General features: G+C 39.6%; 2 protein-coding genes across 3 annotated transcripts in view; both read right to left on the bottom strand.

Annotated features, from left to right (window-relative positions):
- The window catches only part of cyfip1 (cytoplasmic FMR1 interacting protein 1), a 92,545-nt gene extending 83,928 nt beyond the window's left edge, over positions 1–8,617 (bottom strand). Inside the window, exons 1-2 of one of the 2 annotated variants that reach the window (XM_078402086.1) lie at positions 8,331–8,617; positions 265–371 (exon numbers count right to left, since the gene is read on the bottom strand). In XM_078402086.1, coding sequence (XP_078258212.1) covers positions 265–275 — 11 coding nt within the window. In that variant the 5' untranslated portion in view covers positions 276–371; positions 8,331–8,617. Of the gene's footprint in view, positions 1–264; positions 372–8,081; positions 8,218–8,330 lie in introns of those variants that run through there. The other variant, XM_078402087.1, reaches the window with a different exon arrangement.
- A 4,899-nt stretch (positions 8,618–13,516) lies between these two features.
- The window catches only part of tubgcp5 (tubulin gamma complex component 5), a 43,914-nt gene continuing 34,361 nt past the window's right edge, over positions 13,517–23,069 (bottom strand). Inside the window, exons 19-23 of the mRNA XM_078402085.1 lie at positions 22,072–22,238; positions 20,785–20,910; positions 20,440–20,528; positions 20,096–20,196; positions 13,517–17,483 (exon numbers count right to left, since the gene is read on the bottom strand). Coding sequence (XP_078258211.1) covers positions 17,437–17,483; positions 20,096–20,196; positions 20,440–20,528; positions 20,785–20,910; positions 22,072–22,238 — 530 coding nt within the window. The 3' untranslated portion in view covers positions 13,517–17,436. The remainder of the gene's footprint in view (positions 17,484–20,095; positions 20,197–20,439; positions 20,529–20,784; positions 20,911–22,071; positions 22,239–23,069) is intronic.

Here is a 23,069-nt window from a genome sequence, read left to right as displayed (position 1 = left end):
GTTATTTGAGTAATATTTCCATTTCTAGACTCATTGTTAAGTTCAAATCTTAGTTATGTACCATCCAAGCCCAATTTTCAGAATTTCCACTGTATTTTGGTCAGAGTTCCATTAAAAAGTGCATGAAAAAAGGCCCAAATGTTTTCAGGTAAATTTTTCTGTCAGCATCAACTCAATAAATTCAGCATTTATTCCAAAACAGTAAAGCATAATAATAGACAATATTTTATATTAATTGTGAAGCGTTTGTGATGGCTTACTTACTCATCTGACATTGTCCTTCCTGCTGGCAATATTCTTGAACCGTTTCTTGATTTGCACCTTGATTAGGGCAAATGGTTCCTTATTTTTGCCACGTAACAGTCAACTACCTGAAATGAAGGGAAATATGGAAATGTTAGAAGCAGCATCAGCACAGATAACTTGCATTCGACCTATGGCAAGTTTCAAATATAGTCAACAGAACAAAACAATATTGTTTGGGGACAAAGTCATAAAACATGAACCTTGCTGTGATTGTTAACTTTTTTGATTCACAAGGTTTGATAATGACAAGGCTGTCACTGAAGCAAATAAAAGATCACTGGTGTTCATGTGCAGGTTAATAGCTTAATAGTCACTAAAGATTGTCCCAAGTGTGGGCAAGTGAGGGCATAAAAAGGGCAAGGGAGGATAGGGAAAATATGGATGATTGATAGCACTGTTACGGTGGGTTGAGGGCCTATTTCCATGCTGTTTCTGGGCAGTTCTAGGCAATTCCCATCACTGAAAGACGTTTTACTGTCTTGGAGGAAGAATACCATTAATTCATGTGAATGACACTGCCACAAAAAAATGGTTTGCATTTTGAGTATTAGTTGCATAAACTATTTTAAATTCCCTTGAATAAAGATGATTATGTGATCAATGTATGATCCAGGGTGATCAGAAGATTCAGTGAAATATGGTGAATCCAAATTCGCCAGGAGTGATGATACAACATACTTCCGACTTAAAATGAAAAATATGGAATGCCCTCTTTCAAAAACAATGTCCACATCAAATGAAAAATTTAAACAACACTAATTTTTGTTTGTTAACAAGGAGTATGAGGAATCAACCAGAATGGAAATTTATGTCGGACACAAGGAACTCACGCAAAACGAGCAAAGAAAATCAAGCGAGCTATTTCTCCGTCGCTCCCACAAAGCAAAATGCAATGCTTGGACATCCAAGAAGCTGCATTACTCTAAGTGTATTTTCAAGAGATTTTGCTCAGCAGTAAGAACATTTTAATTTTACAGAAACATGAATAAGCATCAAAAATATATTCTGTCCAATTTATCATGAAAAATGGAATCTGCTTGTTCCTGTATAAAGGTTCTGTGTTTCGGTATTATTTACAATAACTATTGGGAACAGCATGTTTCTCATTTATAATGACTACAAGCAAGTTTGAAAACATTTTTACAGATAGACTTCCCTTATCTGATAACAGTTAGTTAAAATGACTTCTAGGAATGTATCCTGTTTATTATAAATGCAACCTTTTTTTTAAATGGTCACTCTTTGTAACAAATTTAAACGAATGTATAAAAATAACGGCCCAAGAAACATGAAATTTTAGACAATCCTGAAAAGATGCATTACCTTTCAAGATAACAAGTAATATTAATAAATCTGTACATTTCCTCCATCTGTTTGATATTGGTTCCTACAGTGCACTTCTCATCATTCACCGAGGTTTGTGCTGTGGAAAATGCAAGTCATCCCCTTTTCATTCAAATTCACTTAGGTAAATACACTAACAGAGGCCCAATTAATTTCCCTCTGTTAACACTCTCTTCCACCTGGCAGAACTTGTCCTTACCCTCAACAATATCTCTTTTTACTCTTCTCACTTTCTTCAAGTTACAGAGATGGGACCTAGCATTGCCTGACTATTTTTCGATTACGTCGAAGTCCTTGTTCCAAACGTACATTGGCACCATCCCCCAACTCTTTCTCTGCTACATCGATGACTGCATTTGAGCTGCCTTCTACACCTGTGCAGAAGTCGTTGATTTCATTAACTTCACCACTAACTTCCACCCTTTCCTCAAATTCACCTGGACGATCTCTGACACTTCTCATTTTTTTTAATCTCTCTGTCCCCATCATAAGGGACACACAATCGACTGATGTCCACTACAAATCTATGGATTCCCACAATTATCTGGACACTTCCTCCCACTCTGCGTCTTATAAATAAAAGGTTTTCTTAAATTGACAGTTTGTTTTAAAAAATTGAATTAAGCAACTTAGAAAACTTTCCAACTTGCATTTTGAAAAATTGTAATGTTAGAATAAGGTCATTCAATTTTTTATTAAATTAAGAAATTAATCTCATATTTGAAATGTTTAGAGAGATGGTGAAAAAGATAACATTTTAAAATATTCCAAGTGTCTTCTCTTACTACGCATTGTTTCCACAGTGATTTTGCAGGGTTAAAGATAATACATTTATCAACATCATGATATATTGTTGAACTGGCAACAATTTTGCAATTTCCATATAAAATCAGTTTTATGAGGAAATCATGTTTCTGCCTATGATTGAAACTGATTTCCTCACAAATTGCACAATCAATATGACTTTGAGCTCTTATTGAAGAGCCATTATTACTGCTCAGGAAATATGTTCTAACATCAAAACAAACCATTCAGCCCCAAAACTCCAATTAGATTGCCTCATGAACGTCAAAATATATTTCAGTTTCTATTTTACTTCTGCTTCAAACTTCATTAACACTTAATAGTATTTAAAATGTTTCAATAATTGATTTCCCCTTCCTGATTTATGATCACCTGCTTTAGCCAACCTGATGCCAACATATTCAGATGCTGGTAATCCCACTGAAAAGATGACTAAAAGAATGACAGTGAATGGCCATATCACAACTTACAGATCTTTCTCCACAGTTGTTGCTTCATTGCTAATTGCAACTTCTGAACAAGTGATTTATTTAAGCAAATACAGAAGCCAAATATTTCACACACAGCAAGGAGATGAATGATCTGTTATATTTACTCTGCTGGTAGCATAAGTGAACACAGTATTCAATGCAGCATCTGCAGTCTCTTACATCTCCACAACATATAATTACCTATTTTACAAAGAAAGTTTGTTTATCCCGACTTTACATAATTTTCTAAAAATTCCAATTTAATATTTACTCTTACAACCTCAAAATTAAGTTTATTCAAATCACATTTTCAATAGGTATTATCCAAGACATAACCTGTACTGATAAATTTAGTTGTTCCATAATGGTATTTTAATCAGTTTTTGACAAATAATACATCTGTTGTTCCTCTCATATGCCATGTGCAGTCAATCGTTAATGTTCTGTTTGAATAAATGACTGTCAAAGATATCTCCAGTTTCACACTACATTAATTTTTCTATTATGATTTGGTTGCGAAAAAATCAATTTAGAATGTTTATACACAAACTTGCTTCATTGGCATAACCACTAATTTGCTTGACTACTAATTTAAAAATAAAGTCTCTCTTGGGGCACAATTTGGGTTGTTTAAGCTATTTTTGCCCCAAGTGCTTTGTTTATAACTTGGTCCATATTTTTACATATTGTGTGATTAATCAGCTCAGAACTGTGACTCTGTAAAGAGAAAGATTTTTACAGAAAGCTAAAGTGTAAGGAAAATATTTTCTAGATCCAAATAAAGACTCCAACATTAGTGGCAATCCATGCTCAGAATAAAAAGAAAACAAGATGGATTTGAACATAGCCTTCCCCCAAGATAGTTTTGAGAAATGCATGAGAAGTTTCACCACAAGGTAACTGACATAATTTTGTTTACAATAAAAAATTGTGAAGACAATAGAGGCAATAGGTGCAGGAGTAGGCCATTTGGCCCTTCGAACCAGCATTGCCATTCACTGTGATCATGGCTGATCATCCACACCGTTCATGCCTTCTCCCCAGATCCCTTGACTCCGCTATCTTTAAGAGCTCTATCTAACTCTCTCTTGAAAGTATCCAGAGAATCGGCCTCCACTGCCTTCTGAGGCAGAGAATTCCACAGATTCACAACTCTCTGGGTGAAAAGTTTTTCCTCATCTCCGTTCAAGTCTGTACTCTGGCTGGGCCACTCAAGGACATTCACAGACTTGTCATGAAGCCACTCCTGCGTTGTCTTGGCTGTGTGCTGAGGGTCCTGTTGGAAGATGAACCTCTGCCCCAGTCTGAGGTCCAGAATGCTCTGGAACAAGTTTTCATCAAGGATCTCTCTGTACTTTGCTCCATTCATCTTTCCCTTGATCCTGGCTCATCTCCCAGTTCCTGCCACTGAAAAACATCCCCACAGCATGACACTGCCACCGCCATGCGTCACCGTAGGTATGGTATTCACCAGGTGATGAGCGGTGCCTGGTTTCCTCCAGATGTGATGCTTGGCATTCAGGCCAAAGAGTTCAATCTTGGTTTCATCAGACCAGAGAATCTTGTTTCTCATGGTCTGAGAGTCCTTTAGATGCCTTTTGGCAAACTCCAAGCGGGCTGTCATGTACCTTTTACTGAGGAGTGGCTTCCGTCTGGCCACTCTACCATAAAGGCCTGATTGGTGGATTGCTGCAGATATAGTTGCCCTTCTGGAAAGTTCACCCATCTTCACAGAGGAACTCTGGAGCTCTGTCAGAGTGACCATCGTGTTCTCGGTCACCTCCCTGACCAAGGCCCTTCTCCCCCGATTGCTCAGTTTGGCCGCGCGGCCAGCTCGATGAAGAGTCCTGGTGGTTCCAAAGTTCTTCCATTTAAGAATGACAGAGGCCACTGTACTCTTCGGGACCTCCAATGCTGCAGAAATTGTTTTATACCCTTCCCCAGATCTGTGTCTCGACACAATCCTGTCTCATAAGTCTACGGACAATTCCTTCGTCTTCATTGCTTGGTTTTTGCTCTGACATGCACTGTTAACTGTGGGACCTTATATAGGTGTGTGACTTTCCAAATCATGTCTAATCACTTTATTTTACCACGGGTGGACTCTAATCAAGTTGAAGAAACATCTCAAGGATAATCAATGGAAACAGATGAACCGGAGCTCAATTTTAAGTGTCATAGCAAAGGATCTGAATACTTATGTAAATGTGATATTTCAGTTATTTCTTTTTAATTACTTTGCAAAAATTTCTAAACACCTGTTTTTGCTTCGTCATTCTGGTGTATTGTTTGTAGATTGATGATTAAAAAAAAAGAATTTAATCCATTTTAAAATAAGGCTGTAACGTAACAAAATGTGGAACAAGTGAAGGGGTCTGAATACTTTCTGAATGCACTGTATGACAGTCTAGCCATCCCGGGAATTAACCTTGTGAACCTACTCTGCACTCCCTCAATAGCAAGAATGTCCTTCCTCAAATTTGGAGACCAAAACTGCACACAATATTCCAGGTGTGGTCTCAACTGCAGAAGAACCTCTTTGCTCCTCTACTCAACTCCTCTTGTTATGAAAGGCAACATGCCATTAGCTTTCTTCACTGCCTGCTGCAACTGCATGCTTACTTTCAGTGACTGATGCTCAAAGACACCCAGATCTCGTTGTACTTCCCCTTTTCCTAACTTGACACTATTTGGATAACAATCTGCCATCCTGTTCTTGCCACCAAAGTGGATAACCTCACATTTATCCACATTAAACTGCATCTGCCCACTCACCCAACCTGTCCAAGTCACCCTGCATCCTCATAACATCCTCCTCACAGTTCACACTGCCACCGAGCTTTGTGTCATCTGCAAATTTGCTAATGTTACTTTTAATCCTTTCATCTAAATCATTAATGTATATTGTAAATAGCTGCGGTCCCAGCACCGAGCCTTGCGGTAACCCACTAGTCACTGCCTGCCATTCTGAAAGGGACCCGTTAATCCCTACTCTTTGTTTCCTGTCTGCCAACCGATTTTCTATCCATGTCAGTACCCTACCCCCAATACCATGTGTTCTAATTTTGCCCACTAATCTCCTATGTGGGATCTTATCAAACGCTTTCTGAAATTCCAGGAACACTACATTCACTGGCTCTCCCTTGTCCATTTTTCCAGTTACATCCTCAAAACATTCCAGAAGATTAGTCAAGCATGATTTCCCCTTTGTAAATCCATGTAGACTCGGTTGACTCATGTAAATCGATGTAGACTCATGTAAATCCATGTAGATCCTGTTACTGCTTTCCAAATGTGCCACTATTTCATCTGTTACTGTTGACTCCAGCATCTTCCCCACCACCGATGTCAGGCTAACTGGTCTATAATTCCATTTTCTCTCTCCCTTCTTTCTTAAAAAGTGGGATAACATTAACTACCCTCCTATCCACAGGAACTGATCCTGAAACTATAAAACATTGGAAAATGATCACCAATCACCATGATTTCCAGAGCCACCTCCTTAAGTACTCTGGGATGCAGACGATCAGGCCCAGGGGATTTATCAGCCTTCAGTCCCATCAGTCTACCCAACACCATTCCCTGCTTAATGTGAATTTCCTTCAGTTCCTCCGTCACCCTAGGTCCTCTGGCCACTAGATTACCATGATCTTTTACATCAACCTTTTGCAACAATTTTTGTGTTTGCTGCAACTGATGTGCAATTGTCGTGAGAATTGTTATGAATGATTCTCACATTTGCTAAGCAATTGCAGCAAAAGAAACCTGCAGATGATGTAAATCTAAAAATTACATGTTTACTCAACAAAATTGTACCTTTCTCAATATTTAAGGAATGCTTAAAAGCATCAACATTAGTGTAATTTCATTCAATCAACTAGATTAGTCTGAATAAGGCTCCTGACCTGAAACGTCACCTATCCATTTTCTCCAGAGATGCTGCCTGACCCTCGAAGTTACTCCAGCATTTTGTGTTTATTTCAGATCATTACAAATTTGCCCCAAATGTTACTAAATTGGTACATTTTTGAACACAAATAAAAGGCGAACAATTTTCATCCTTTCCAGAGCTGTCATCTTTAGTTATAAAAATTTATGAAAACAGAAACTTTCCAAGACCTTTTAATTGATGCATAGTGGAAATATGGATATTTTAATTATTTCATTCATATTCACTGTTTGCAACCATGATTAAAAAGTGCGCTAAAATCAAATTAAATAAGACAATGAATTAATATACATTAAAGGAACAAAAGTAATTCAAGTTGCAAATACTAAAAGGAATTGTTTAAGGAACTCTCCAATAAATCACTTGTTCCCTTCACTGACTTGGGTTCCCACAGCCCATTAATAAAATTTTAAAAATTCTCTAGATTCAAACATTGCATGTGAGCTGGGAAACAGAAGTCAGGGAAGCTTTCAAAATAAATAAATATAAAGACTAAAATAAATAAATACGAAGGCTAGACTTAAACTGGTAGACTACTTTGAAAATAACTCAATTAAAAATTGGGTAAATATACCATGAAAACTACCTAGAGATCAAAAATAAAAACAAAACTTTAATCGGGATCTGAAAATTAAACGTCTCAGATGGGACATTTCATCAAACTTTCCGTTAATAATTTTCAAATTAACCAGTTTTATTTCCGAGCCTTATTCGAGCATCCGTCTCCTTTTAAATACCATAAAAACTGAGGTTTTCTTTTAAGGAAATGCTACATACAGTGACTAGATGTATAACGTAACTCAAATGTCCGGCTTGAGTGATTTTTTAACCACTGACGGTTTCACTTTGTTCATAAGTAAAAGTTTTTTTTCTAAAACTAAACTACGCAAAATATTTATAACAATCTAAAAAACATCTTTCCTCGGTGACGGGATTTTCAAAAAAAAGATCGCAGCGGAAGAAATGAAAACGAGAGAGTAATCTGGAATTATTTTCAAAGAAATTGCATAAAGTTTGTAGGGAAGTTCGGAGGCTGAAGAGTCAGTCCAGTGGCTGACACAGTGATCCAGTTTCGTGAAGGTGTGGCAGATAATCATAACATCGCAACCAACACAAACCTTAACTTCTCGGCTCCAGCCTCTCGGATCGAGACCAACTCCAAAAGAACGGCTGGAGTTCTGAAGAAGGGTCTCGACTCGAAACCTTACCTATTCCTTCTCTCACAACATGCTGCCTGTCCCGCAGTCAAGAGTTACTCCAGCATATTTGTGTCTATCTTCCTGCTGCTGGGACGGATAGGAAACAAAAAGAGCAATGCAATGGAGCCCAAACATCCGCCACCACGAAGGCAAACACTTCCCGGGGACAATCGGGAAGAGGGAACAACTCCTCGCAGCAGGAGGAGGAGGTGGTGGTGGTGACGGGTTGGATTTTTTTAATGGGATGGGACGGCTCACCTGCGATGGCGGCGAGTACGGGGCCTTTTTTTTTATCCACGGGGAGGAGTCCCGCTCCCTTTTCCCTGCCTTTCCTCCTGCTCACGGCTCCTGGGATCGACTCCCTCAGCAGCCCAACTGCTCCATGGCTTCTTTCCGGAGATTGAACCGACGACGAAGACGAAGACGCTCGGTACTTCTATGAGATGAAGTGAGGCGAGGGATAGGATGGACAACTCGACGCGCCTAACTCCGGCGTCCGACCGCCAACCGCCGCCACTCCCCCTTCCCCCGCCTCAAGCCGCCGGACGGCATCGGGCGTGCGGGCGCGCGGGCGCATGCGCGGACCAGGACGACGGCCGCTCCAGCTCCAGTCAGAGCCGCTCACTCAGCGAAATCTCCTCAAGATTTCTTCTCAGAAGATCCCTCCTCGGCAGTCTGGACAAGGCGGGTCTCGACTCGACACTAAACGTTCACCCATTCCTTCTCTCCAGCGACGTTGGCCGTCCCGGCTGAGTTACTCCAGCATTTTTTTGTATGTGTCCCATCTTCTCCTACCTCGGGGTGGAGTTTGAACTACTTTGAAGTTCTCCGCTCTCTCCCACGAGAAAGTCTGAAGCAAGGCAAGGGTCTCGACTCGAAACGTCGCCCGGGTTCCTTCTCTCCAGAGACGCTGCCCGTCCCGCTGAGTTACGCCAGCATTTTGTGTCTCCGGTCACTTTTTGCGGGTCGCACTGATTTTTTAAAAAAATGGCGCCGGTGACACCGAGGCCGAGCGACTGGAGGAGGTGCTGGAGTCCTGAAGAAAACACGAAGTGTTGGCGGAACTCAGCAGGTCAGGCAGCGTCCGTGGAGGAACACGGCCTTTCTTCAGACTGGGAAAGGTGGAAGAGAGGTGGGGAGCGGGACAAAGCCAGGCAAGTGATAGATGGACACAAAAGTACTGGAGTACTTTAACTACTTTGGAAATGGTCCTCCAACCTCATCTACCGTATCTGTTGTTCATGATGTGGACTCTTAACTTAACTAAAGTTAACTTAAAGTTAACTAAAAAGGCAATACGGGGAGAAAAGATGAGGTACGAGGGTAAACTAGCCAATAATATAAAGGAGGATAGCAAAGGTTTTTTTAGGTACGTGAAGTGGAAAAAAATAGTCAAGGCAAATGTGGGTCCCTTGAAGACAGAAGCAGGGGAATTTATTATGGGGAACAAAGAAATGGCAGGCGAGTTAAACCGTTACTTTGGATCTGTCTTCACTGAGGAAGATACACACAATCTCCCAAATGTTCTAGGGGCCAGAGAACCTAGGGTGATGGAGGAACTGAAGGAAATCCACATTAGGCAGGAAATGGTTTTTGGTAGACTGATGGGACTGAAGGCTGATAAATCCCCAGGGCCTGATGGTCTGCATCCCAGGGTACTTAAGGAGGTGGCTCTAGAAATAGTGGAAGCATTGGAGATCATTTTTCAATGTTCTATAGATTCAGGATCAGTTCCTGTGGATTGGAGGATAGCAAATGTTATCCCACTTTTTAAGAAAGGAGGGAGAGAGAAAACAGGTAATTATAGACCAGTTAGTCTGACATCAGTGGTGGGGAAGATGCTGGAGTCAATTATAAAAGACGAAATTTCTGAGCATTTGGATAGCAGTAACAGGATAATTCCGAGTCAGCATGGATTTACGAAGGGGAAATCATGCTTGACAAATCTACTGGAATTTTTTGAGGATGTAACTAGGAAAATTGACAGGGGAGAGTCAGTGGATGTGGTGTACCTCGACTTTCAGAAAGCCTTCGACAAGGTCCCAAATAGGAGATTAGTGGACAAAATTAGAGCACATGGTATTGGGGGTAGGGTACTGACATGGATAGAAAATTGGTTGACAGACAGAAAGCAAAGAGTGGGGATAAATGGGTCCCTTTCGGAATGGCAGGCAGTGACCAGTGGGGTACCGCAAGGTTCGGTGCTGGGACCCCAGCTATTTACAATATACATTAATGACTTAGATGAAGGGATTAAAAGTACCATTAGCAAATTTGCAGATGATACTAAGCTGGGGGGTAGTGTGAATTGTGAGGAAGATGTAATAAGGCTGCAGGGTGACTTGGACAGGTTGTGTGAGTGGGCGGATACATGGCAGATGCAGTTTAATGTAGATAAGTGTGAGGTTATTCACTTTGGAAGTAAGAATAGAAAGGCAGATTATTATCTGAATGGTGTCAAGTTAGGAAGAGGGGATGTTCAACGAGATCTGGGTGTCCTAGTGCATCAGTCACTGAAAGGAAGCATGCAGGTACAGCAGGCAGTGAAGAAAGCCAATGGAATGTTGGCCTTCATAACAAGAGGAGTTGAGTATAGGAGCAAAGAGGTCCTTCTACAGTTGTACCGGGCCCTGGTGAGACCGCAACTGGAGTACTGTGTGCAGTTTTGGTCTCCAAATTTGAGGAAGGATATTCTTGCTATTGAGGGCGTGCAGCGTAGGTTCACTAGGTTAATTCCCGGAATGGCGGGACTGTCGTATATTGAAAGGCTGGAGCAATTAGGTTTGTATACACTGGAATTTAGAAGGATGAGGGGGGATCTTATTGAAACATATAAGATAATTAGGGGATTGGACACATTAGAGGCAGGAAACATGTTCCCAATGTTGGGGGAGTCCAGAACAAGGGGCCACAGTTTAAGAATAAGGGGTAGGCCATTTAGAACGGAGATGAGGAAGAACTTTTTCAGTCAGAGAGTGGTGAAGGTGTGGAATTCTCTGCCTCAGAAGGCAGTGGAGGCCAGTTCGTTGGATGCTTTCAAGAGAGAGCTGGATAGAGCTCTTAAGGATAGCGGAGTGAGGGGGTATGGGGAGAAGGCAGGAACGGGGTACTGATTGATAGTGATCAGCCATGATCGCATTGAATGGCGGTGCTGGCTCGAAGGGCTGAATGGCCTACTCCTGCACCTATTGTCTATTATACATCGGCGAGACCAAACTCAGACTGGGCGATCATTTCGTGGAACACCTTCGCTCAGCCTGCCTGAACCTACCTGATCTCCCGGTTGCTGGACACTTTTAATTCTCCCCTTTCCTACACAGACCTTTCTGTCCTAGGTCTCCTCCATTGTCAGAGAATGAGGCTAAACGTAAATTGGAGGCACGGCCTCTCATATTTAGTTTGGGCAGCTTACAGCCCAGGCAGTGGTATGAATATTGATTTATTTGATTTCTCTTACTTCAGGTAGCTCCGGCATTCCCTTTCTCTATCCCTCCCCCATCCAAGTCGCACTCGCTTCTCAATTCACCCGACAAACAGCTAACAATGGCCTGTTTCCTTTATTATCATTATTTTTTGCATATCTTTTATTCATTGTTCTTTATCTCTCCACATCATTGTCTATCTCTCGTTTCCCTTATTCCCTAACCAGTCTGAAGAAGGGTCTCCACCCGAAACATCATCCATTCCTTCTCTCCAGAGATGCTGCCTGTGTTACTGCAGCTTTTTTTTGTCAATCTACTGGAGTAACTCAGCAGGTCAGGCAGCATCTGGAGTGAAATGGATAAGGGACACAGTCTTTCTTCAGCCTAAAAGAGGTGGGGAGCGGGCCAAAGCCAGGCAAGTGATAGGTGGAAAGAACATAAGTGCTGGAGTAACTCAGCAGGTCAGACAGTATCCCTGGAGAAAAGGAATGGGTGACATTTCGGGTTGAGACCCTTCTTCAGATCTTCTGGATCTGGCAGCTGTCTGAAGAAGGGGCTCGACCTGAAACGTCACCTATTCCTTTTCTCCAGAGATGCTGTCTGACTCACTGAGTTACTCCAGCTTTTTGTGTCTATCTTCGGACCCTTCTTAAGACTGGGAAAGGTGGGGAGCAGGATAAAGCTAGGCAAGTGAAAGGTGGGAAGGACACAAATGTGCTCGAATAACTCAGCAGGTCAGGCAGCATCAATGGAGGGAAATAGATAAGGGACACAGCCTTTTTTTCCAGACTGAGGAAGGTTTAAGAGAAATGGGTGCCGGATAGGTGGATAGAACACAAAAATGCTGGGGTAACTCAGCAAGTCAAGCAGCATCTATGGAGAACTTGGGCAGGTGCTGTTTTGGCTCAGGAGCCTTTGTAGATGCTACGTGACCCTTTGAGTTACTCCAGCACCTTGTATCTTTTTGTGTAAATAGTTTTATAGAATCAGAGTTACACAGAACAGATGGGCTCTAAAGAGAACAAATTGTTTTGTTGAGAACTGCAGATGCCGGTTTATACCTGTGTTAGATAAGACACAAAATGCTGGAGTAACTCAGTGGGGCAGGCATTTTGTGTCTTATCTAACACAGGTATAATTCCCTCGATGAAATCGTTAATATATATTGTAAAAACAAGTACAAAACAATATTTAAGTAAACATAACACAATATAGGAATCCCTAGTGATAATTACACTGATATGTCATATACATATGTGAAAACTTTACATTGATTGATCCAATCAATAGAATGATCCATTCTATATTTTCCGTTTATTCACAAAATGCTGGAGTAACTCAGCAGGTCAGGCAGCATCTCGGGAGAGAAGGAATGATCCATTCTATATTTTCCGTGATCTTCGCCCCCTTTCATCTCTCGTTTTCACATTTTACCCTTCCATATCTTAATATCTCCCTCTCTCAATCTGAAGAAGCGTCTCTAACATGTCCAACCCCTTAATAATTTTATACGTTTCGATAAGATCCCCTCTCATCCTTCTAAATTCCAGTGTATACAAACCTAGTCGCTCCAGTCTTTCAACATATGACAGTCCCGCCATTCCGGGAATTAACCTAGTAAACCTACGCTGCACGCCCTCAATAGCAAGAATATCCTTCCTCAAATTTGGAGACCAAAACTGCACACAGTACTCCAGGTGCGGTCTCACTAGGGCCCTGTACAACTGCAGAAGGACCTCTTTGCTCCTATACTCAACTCCTCTTGTTATGAAGGCCAACATTCCATTGGCTTTCTTCACTGCCTGCTGTACCTTGTAAGGGGTTTCTGCGCCGAGCTTTCGCCCGACCTAAGGTCCCCGTGCCTTGCTCTGGTCCCTTGATGCACACTGGTTCCCCGTGAGTGGTTTGACCCACTCACTCCCTACGGTTCTAGACACTGGACTTAGATGCAGGAGCGTTTATAGTGCAGAAAAACTCAACCAGACCAGATTTGAAGACCAGGGTTTAAATGGAAAAGGCTTTTATTGAGCGCTTGGGACTATTGTACATGAATGCTCTTCACAGTTCTATAAGACATATCTATAAGACACATACCGAATTACATGAATACTTTTGACTATGAATCATAAAACGCACAGTTCTACAAGACATATACATGAATACCTTTTACTCTGAATTCTAAAACGTACAGTTCTACAAGACATATACACGACTGTAAGATGGGGAACGTACGACACATCGCAAAATTGACCAACACATATTCATTTACACACCCACGTTTATTCAACTAAACTATGTCCAGGATGTGCAGGATCGGAGTACATGCTCACCATGGGGCTATTACTGGGGTTACTGGCTGTTCGTGCTGCTTCTCCGCTGCTTTCCGTGAGGGTCGTGCTTGTCCCCTGAGTTTCTTCCTTCCGTTTCTTGCGTTCCTTGCAGGTTTTCTTGCAGTATTTCTTCTCGAGTTGCGTGCCGGTTCCTCTCTCTTGCACTTCGCTTCTTCTTGCCTGTCTTTTCTTCCTCCTGCATCCGTTTGACTTGAGTTTAAAACCCAAAATTCGTGGTCAGTTATACTATTCTGACCCGTCCTATCTCCCGCCAGATCTTGGGATCTCTTTGTTTAAAAGATATGTATGAGTTTTCTCTCTGATCTGCGCTTATGTCCGGGGGTACCGGGGATGGCCAGACGGTGTTAATTGGTATTTCGTTGCGAGGTGATGGGTTTAACTGGTTTCCCATCACCTACCAGGTAGTTTTCTATGGGCTATTGTGCCCCCTTAACGAGATTAACTGTAGGTCGGCTTGGGGCATTGTGAGTATGCTGATGTCAGCGCCCCAGTGTCTGGACTTCGACCTGGTTTCGCAGGTTTCTGCATGGCCAATACCCATCCATTGTTCTGGCCGTGGCTTTGCAGAAACCTAGAGACTGGGCTGTAAGGTTTTTGCTCTTGTGGCTGGTCACGAGGTCCTGCGGCCATTTTAGGACCCACAGATTGTGACATCCCTTGGTAAACTGACCGCAGCCTTTCTCCGCTATCAGCCCCAGTCTCCCGTTTAAAATGTCCAAACTGCAGCTCTTTGGTTTGGTGTTGATTGCAGAATGAGGGAAAACTTCTCAAATCTTACAACCTGCATGCTTCCTTTCAGTGACTGATACACTAAGACACCCAGATCACGTTGTACGTCCCCTTTTCCTAACTTGACACCATTCAAATAATAATCTGCCTTCCTATTCTCACCACCAAAGTGGATAACCTCACACTTATCCACATTAAGCTGCATCTGCCATGCATCCGCCCACTCACACAACCTGTCCAAGTCACCCTGCAACCTCATTCACTGGATGTTTTCAAGAGTTAGATTTAGCTGTTAGGGCTAAAGGAATCAATGGATATGGGGGGAAAAGCAGGAACGGGGTACTGATTTTAGATGATCAGACATGATCATATTGAATGGCGGTGCTGGCTCAAAGGACGGAATGGCCTACTCCTGCACCTATTTTTCTATGTTTCTACAGCGCGGAAACAGGCCCTTTGGCACACCGAGTCTGCACCGGCCAGTGATCCCCACACACTAACACTATCCTACACACACTGGAGACAATTTACATTTATAGAAAGCCAATTAACCTACAACCCTGCAGAGTGTGGGAGGGAACCAAAGGTCTGAGAAAACCCACACAGGTCACGGGGAGAAGGTACAAACTCGGTACAGGCAACTCCCGTAGTCAGGATCGAACCTGGGTCTCTGGCACTGAAAGCGCTGTAAGGCAGCAACTCTACCTCGGTGCCACCGTGCAGCCTGATCTACAGAAATTTAGATCAATTTTCATCCAGATCAAAAAAAAACTAATACAAAATCCTGAATATTCTTAACAACATGTACCACAAAGAGCGAAACACAAATAACATTTCACTTCATTAATCTTTTATTTGGACTATTCATATCATTATAAACTTTGTCTTTCATCAGTTTTGTAATTGGCCCTTTCCATCTGACTTAAAACCACAAAATACAGCATTGGACCTGGAGAGAAACCCACAGTGCAGAAAGTGGAAATGTTAATTTAAATCTATCAACTCAAAAACACAAACAGCTCTCCTCTTTCATCAGAAATTCTTGAATTATCTCTCCAATGTCAGTGTATCATTTTAAATATTTTTAACCTAGTTGGGGGAGGGTTGAGATTTGAGAGATTTATACTATATAGGGCTTTTTATAAAATCATGTGAAAAGCAGAGCAGTTTCATTTCCCCTGTGACTTAACATCGATTCTTGCGAAAGTATAAAAATACCAAATGTCACTTGCAGCTGAATTCTGCTTTACAGCGAATGCGCCGAAGACTCAGGTTCGATCCTGACTGCGGATGCTGCACTGTAAGGAGTTTGTACGTTCTCCCCGTGACCTGCGTGGGTTTTCTCCGAGATCTTCGGTTTCCTCCCACACTCCAAAGACGTACAGGTATGTAGGTTAATTGGCTGGGTAAATGTAAAAATTGTCCCTAGTGGGTGTAGGATAGTGTTAATGTACGGGGATCGCTGGGCGGCACGGACTTGGAGGGCCGAAAAGGCCTGTTTCCGGCTGTATATGATATGATATGATAGTTAACTTTTTACAGTTGACACAAAATTGAACGGTTCTCTTTTTTTTCCAATGAAAAATCAATAAAACTGCAGATGCTAGAATCTAAAAACAAAACAAAAATGCTGGAACCGTTCAGCAAGTCAAACAGCACCTGTAGAAACATAAGCAGAATTAATGTTTCAAGTCAAACAACCTCTTAGAACTGGGAAGAATAGTAAAACAAATTAGTTTGAAGTTGCAGAGAATGTGGGGGAAGGGATAGAGAGTAAACAGGAATAGCTGTGACTGGACAACATACCACACACAGTCCCTTCAGTTAGTCTGACCTGTCAGGTAATGATCCACAATCCTGCCATTGGCAAAACAACACAAAGAGTGTAAAAACCACCCCCCCCCCCCTTTACTAAGATACCCCCATTTACACTAGCTCACCTGCCCACATTTGGCCCATATCCCTCTAAACCTTTCCTATCCATGTATCTGTATAAACGTCTTTAAATTTTTCTATATTACCTGCCTTAAGTGCCTTGTCTGGCAGGTAATTGTTCCTACCTACGACCCTCTGTGAGAAAAAGTTGCCCCTCAATTCCTATTAAATCTTTCCCCTCTCAACTTAAACTGATGTCTTCTAGTTCTTGATTCCTCTGCTCTGGGTAAAAGAGTATCACAGATATTTTTTTCATCCTACCCATTCCCTTCCTGCATATTCCTCCATTTCTCTGCAACTCCTTTTTTAGCTAACTTTTGCATTTTCAACAGGTCTCAATAAAATGAAGTTATTAATCTAACTTTTGATCCCAAAATGTTTAATTTTCAGTCCCAAATCTTATATGCTGAGATATGCACTAATTGACACAATGAAACATCTTAATTAACGCAGGTTCCTTCCTCACGACAGCCTTTTGATTAACTTTACATTAGCTTTATTTAACAGGTACTAAGATTTTCTTTTGCAGAATAAACACTTATAGACAGTGAAATGTACATTAAATAGATAATTGTCTCACTGAGACTACATGAACATTACTGAACATGATTGATCAGTTAGCATCATAATTTGTAATACCACCCAACAGCCATCCAATCATTGGAAATAAATGTTCTTACATTTTCAAGTTGGCTTTTGAAAGAACCACAAGAGGTGTTGAATGACAGCTACTGTTCTTGGATAGCGTCACAGTTAGAAGGTACTTTTGTGTGAATAGCTGCCAACAAGGACACTAACAAGCACAATTTATTGAGCTAATTTAAATGAGTTCCAACACGGATGTCTGATGACTTTAGGTGTCACGCAATGAGAATGCTAGATCTTCTGATGCAATGCTTCGTTAACGTGTCTTAATGAGCGCCACTATTAGCTTTGTTCCATTCCTGCCATTAAAGATGATGCCAGGGATTCCACTGTAGAGTTAAAATAAAATAAATTATCCATTAAAGTCATAATTGATTTTTAAAATAAATAATTCAAGTACATTTTTATTAAAGTTCAATAAGAAAAATTAGGAATTCAAATTTATCTGTTCAGTTCCTTGTATTTCAATATCAATGAACTGAACAGACAAATTTGGATGCCATAATTGATTTAAAAAAATAATTCAAGTACATTTTATTAAAGTTCAATAAGCAAAATTAGGAATTCAAATTTATCTGTTCAGTTCCTTGTACTTCAATATCAATGAACTGAACAGACAAATTTGGATGCCATAATTGATTTTTAAAAATAATTCAAGTACATTTTATTAAAGTTCAATAAACAAAATTAGCAATTGAAATTTATCTGTTCAGTTCCTTGTATTTCAATATCAATATTTCAGCACAATTTTTTTACATCATGCATTCTAACTATGTGCTCTCCACACTTGAGAAGCCAGAAATATTAAGATTGAGAGACGCAGCACATATTACTAGCTTGATGCACGAAACTAGTGAAAAAAGGAACATTTGGAAAAACTGGAACTACCTTTAGCAGAATTAAGGAGAAGTTCAATGTTCATAATCAAAATCTTTAGATATTCAGGAAAGCAAACCATACTGTGTTAGAACAGAATGGTAACAAAGATAAAGCATCAGCAATAAGCCTATTGAATGCAGAGCAGAAATAAGGGGCCTATTCATTCTTTTAATTCTGATGATATGATGGTTAAAGGTATTTAAAATTACACAAGGGACAGAGTAGCACAAGTGCAAATGGCAGTTTCACGGTTCCGAGAGCAAGAACAAACAACTGGATGGCAATAAGCGAGATAAACTTTAATCCCCACACATAAACTGCTATGAAGCTTTTGGAGTATGATTGAATCAGAGAACAGGTCAACAATAAATAATAGAGTTAAAGGGAGAATAGAAAGGATGGAGAAGCAGTCCCTATACAATCAGAACTAATGTTTCTTATGAGGAGTGTTCCAAAATGGAATTAGGCGATTTGGCCTCTTGTTAGTTTATTTCTTCTAACATCCACCTAGCAGAAATCAGAATCAACTGCCTATTCCAATGCAGTATCAATACACCCTGCAGATGAATTAAAACACATTCTACACACTAATCCCAGGTCTAATTCTACATTATTTTCTGGGAGATACCCATAGCCCTTGATTGCATATCATAACCCATTGAATGAAGTGACGGAAGTAGATCAGCCACAATCTTGACTAATTTGCAATGCAGTCTCTCAGCTCAAAGGTATCACAAAATGCTGGAGTAACTCAGCAGGTCAGGCAGCATCTAGGAGAGAGGGAATGGGTGACGTTTCGGGTCGAGACCCTTCTTCAGACTGACATCGGGGGGGCGGGACAAAGAAAGGATCTAGGTGGAGACAGGAAGACAGTGGGAACACTGGGAAGGGGGAGGGGAAGGGATGGACAGAGAAACTATCTAAAGTCAGCTCTATACTTTCCATATTTCTCATATTTCCTTGCACCTTACATGACTACTATTTGATTCATCAAGTTATGCAGGTTCATAAAACAGTTCCATCAATCCTATTCCTCTTATTTCACGATGACCTATTCTATCACATTGCCCATCAACACTCTTTGATTCTCCCACCAGACAATTGCTAAACTATATGAATATTTTACGGTAGCTAGTTCCCCTAATAGCACATTCTTGGGACATGGAAGGAAATGAGACACTTGGTCACACGGTCACAGGGAGAATATGCAAACTCCACGAGAACTCAGGTCACCAGTGGTGTGAAACAGCTGTGGTATCTGAACTGTGACTGCGCTGCCTACTCCTGCTCCTAATTCTTATGTCCACTCAGAAGATCTTCCTCGAGTCTCATGTACTTAACCCAAGTTGGCATTTGAATGCAGTTTTGAATTAGCACTAAATTTAGTCAATGATTTAACCCGTTTTGAAGAATTTCCCACATCTGAACTAGCTGCTCCTGTCCAAATTCGATTCTATGCAACTAGTTGAAGGACTAGCATTCTTTCCAACAAATTCAAAACAGTATCAAACAGGAAAAAAAAGGTTAAATGCTACACCTGCAAGAAATTTGGAATGAAAACAGAGAATATTAGAAATGCTCAAGACATTAGACATTCTCTCACCACAGATGCTGTCTGCCTTACTGAATATTTCTAGAATAAATGGTTTTGTTTCTAAATAACAATGTTTTCTCTCTTTACCACTTGTGGAATCAATTTGACACAGTCAATTAGCTGATATTTATAATAGCCAATTTAAAATGTGATATTCTGAATCATTACAGAATCAATTTAGCAAGATTTCAGTTAAGATATAGTAGCAATTAATGGGCACTAATGTAAAGAAAATCTTATCAACAATTAAAATGGTATATATTAACCCAAAATGCGTCTAAATAGTTTATTTGAAGCGAGTATGAAGAATGACGTTCCAACAATGTAGTGGCAAAACAAAATTATAGCATAGATATTTTACTTCTCATTTTAACATTCAACAATTTCATCTCTCGGGAAGACATAAAACACTTTTCCAGATTAGATTTCCTAGTAATTTTTGAAAATAATAATTAACCATAGACTTACGATGAGGAAATGATCCTCTACAAACGGCCTTGTTAAGTACTGTCACCAGAAACATGTGGCAGTTTTTGAAGTCAGATTCCATTTTCTCAATTGACTCAATTCTAAAAAATAAGGAGGTGACAAGTGAAATCAGCTCTTGATGCAGTTCCAAAGCTGTTTATTCAATATATTTTTCTGTCAACTATATAGAAAATAATTATTTCTTCCCATTACCTTAGGTTAGAATAACATAGTCTCATAGAAATGAGATTTTTACCTGTAACTGCAGACAAAGTCAGAAAATAATTTTAATGCAATTATCAACATTTATAAATTGGAAGTAGAACGAAAAACATGCTACATACTTTGAAACTCCTAAACTAGTTTGCCAACGATCTGCAAACATGAGAACCAAATTCAAAACTTTCATGATTGCTTCCTTCACAAAACTTATCTGAAAGAAATTTTAATACCATATTATATTAAATACAACATCCAACAGTATATAATCTGTACAGATTCTGTAATGGAAATATAATAGACTTAAAAACACTTTTTGATTAAATAATTGTTTACTGGACAAGTTTACGATTACAGAAATAATTTTGCACCACAAATTATTAAATCACTCAAAATAAGATCCCCATTAATCGTTACATGTTTTAAATTTGCCTCCAAAGCCAATAAACAGAACAATCAAACAAATTTACCTTTTCCCGCAGTAAGCAACGGTCATAAATTGTGGATAAATATCTGTAATGAATTTTTATCAGTTGGTCCAAATCCTTAGCTTCCTCAATTTGGTGTTGAAACTCAAGGCCTGTACTATGTAATATCTGAAAATATAGTAAAGAGCAATTGGTTTCCATTATTCAGTAGCCATATTTAAAGCTGTGCAATATGCAAAGCACACAAACATTATAGTGACCATCACAATCTTGAAACAAAAGTTCATGGATTTCAAAAACTACATATTTCTTTCACAATATATGAAATATGGCAATTAAACATAATTGCACTTGATAAGTATGTAACAGTAAAAAGAGTTGCTGGATATAGGAACCTTTGGATCTCTTCAAAGATTTTTTGTTAAAGGTGTACAAGAGTTTGGAACTTTCTTCCTCAAAGGTGGGGGGGGGGGGGGGGGGAGGAAGCAGAATCTTTGGATATTTTTAAGGTAGACGCAGACTGATTCTTGTTAATTACTGGGTGAAAGGGTAGATGACAATGCAGAATTCAAGTTATGATCAGATCAGTTGTGAGAGCAGGTAACCTACTTCTGCTTCTTATTCCTGTTTAAAAAAAAATATTGGGGGGGGGGGCAAGAAAACAATTAGGTTCAATAAGAAATTTTGAAGAAACAACATGATTTTGAGTGCATCTATCTGATCTTGACTGAAAAAATATATATATTCCATCTTTTCCCACAGCTCCACAAATCAGTTAATTATCACGAAATTATCCACCTCCATTTGAGCTCCATTGGTTGTAGATTCCAAATCCTAAATAGAGGTGATAAAAAATGTATACTTTTGCATACAGGTGTCTATTGTACACTCTAGTACTAACACAATAAAATGGCACATGGAGTTCAGAAGGAGATACAATATAGGGACATAAACCTAATAATAGATGCTATATACATGAACTAAATTCCTCTTTCACAATTCTATCAACTTATAACACTACATTTATAATGTTAAAAGGAATGTAGATTCCTCTAGAACAATAGTGAAAAAAGTTGATAGTGCTGAGCTAAAATTACATAGGGAAAGGTACACAAAAGAAATAACGGCAGTAACAAACTAACAACTACATTTCCTGTCAAATGAAAGTGAGCTTAAACTGCAAATTAAGCATTCAGGAAGTACCAAAGACAAATAATAGGAGGAACATTTAATTTTGTTAAAACATGTTGGCAATAAAGAATGACTTGTGCTGCTTTATAACAATTACTATAATAATTTAAATGTACCTATTTACAAAGAGAGCCTCACCCTAGTCATTATATAATTATGGAGGCTATTGACAAAGTGCATGAGTTTAACTCGAAGCAGAAACATTCTGTGAATTTGTTGCCTAACAGATGTCTTCTGCTCTTGAGATGACCAACTGGAATCCTTAAGTAGAGATGCTTGTGGTTTATCATAGGTTTCATCACATTCTGTAATTACATATTGTTTGAACAATAAGTGAACATAATAATTTTGATGTTACAATTTACATACAAAATTACAGCTGCACTTTAGATCCCCATGGTACAGAATTTGGGAGAGCTCAACATATCGCATATATCAAATTCATTTGATTTTTTTCTTCCTACGACTGTTCAATTTATTTTTCTTTGCAAATGAGTCAAAGTTCAAAATTTAGATTGCCGGCAAACTGGCACCTTGGTGAAATACAGGACCAATAATCTACTTCCTCAAAGTAAATTTTGATGAAATGAAGCCAAACTGGTTAGAGAAAAAAGAAAACATGATTAGGTAAAATGAAAATAAGGAAAAAAGGAAAAATTAATAATCATTAAATTACAATTAGGAATTATATTCTTGAATTGATTTCCTCTTCACTAATCTAGGGACATAAAGCATGGCAATTACTGCTGCAGCTAAATTTTAGTGAGTTAGCTGACCGAGTATGAAAAGCTTATATTCTTCTTGGTGTCAACAGCTCACCACCCATGAGCCCATGGAAATGCCTCAAAGTTCAAACTAAAAAAAAAATATCTTCACAAAATCATTTCAAATAGAAAAACAAGAAGTGGCCTATTTTACCAGAACGATTTGATTTAATTTGAAAGACTTTTACCAACATTATACGCATCTTTGAAAAAAATACTAATTTGACTCCACTGCAAAGCTGTCTCAAAGAGCCAATTAGCCAACTCCTGCTCTTGTGTCTTAAGTCTGAGATGTAGGCAAATTAAATATGTTCTTCACATGGTATAAATTTATCACATTCAAACATGCAAATCATCTTCTGTGGGAAGGAT

Source organism: Rhinoraja longicauda, chromosome 7 (genome assembly GCF_053455715.1).
Source record: "Rhinoraja longicauda isolate Sanriku21f chromosome 7, sRhiLon1.1, whole genome shotgun sequence".
NCBI classification, from domain to species: Eukaryota; Metazoa; Chordata; class Chondrichthyes; order Rajiformes; family Arhynchobatidae; genus Rhinoraja; species Rhinoraja longicauda.
The sequence above is the reverse complement of the archived record's forward strand: the minus strand, read 5'-3'. Positions and strand labels throughout refer to the sequence as shown.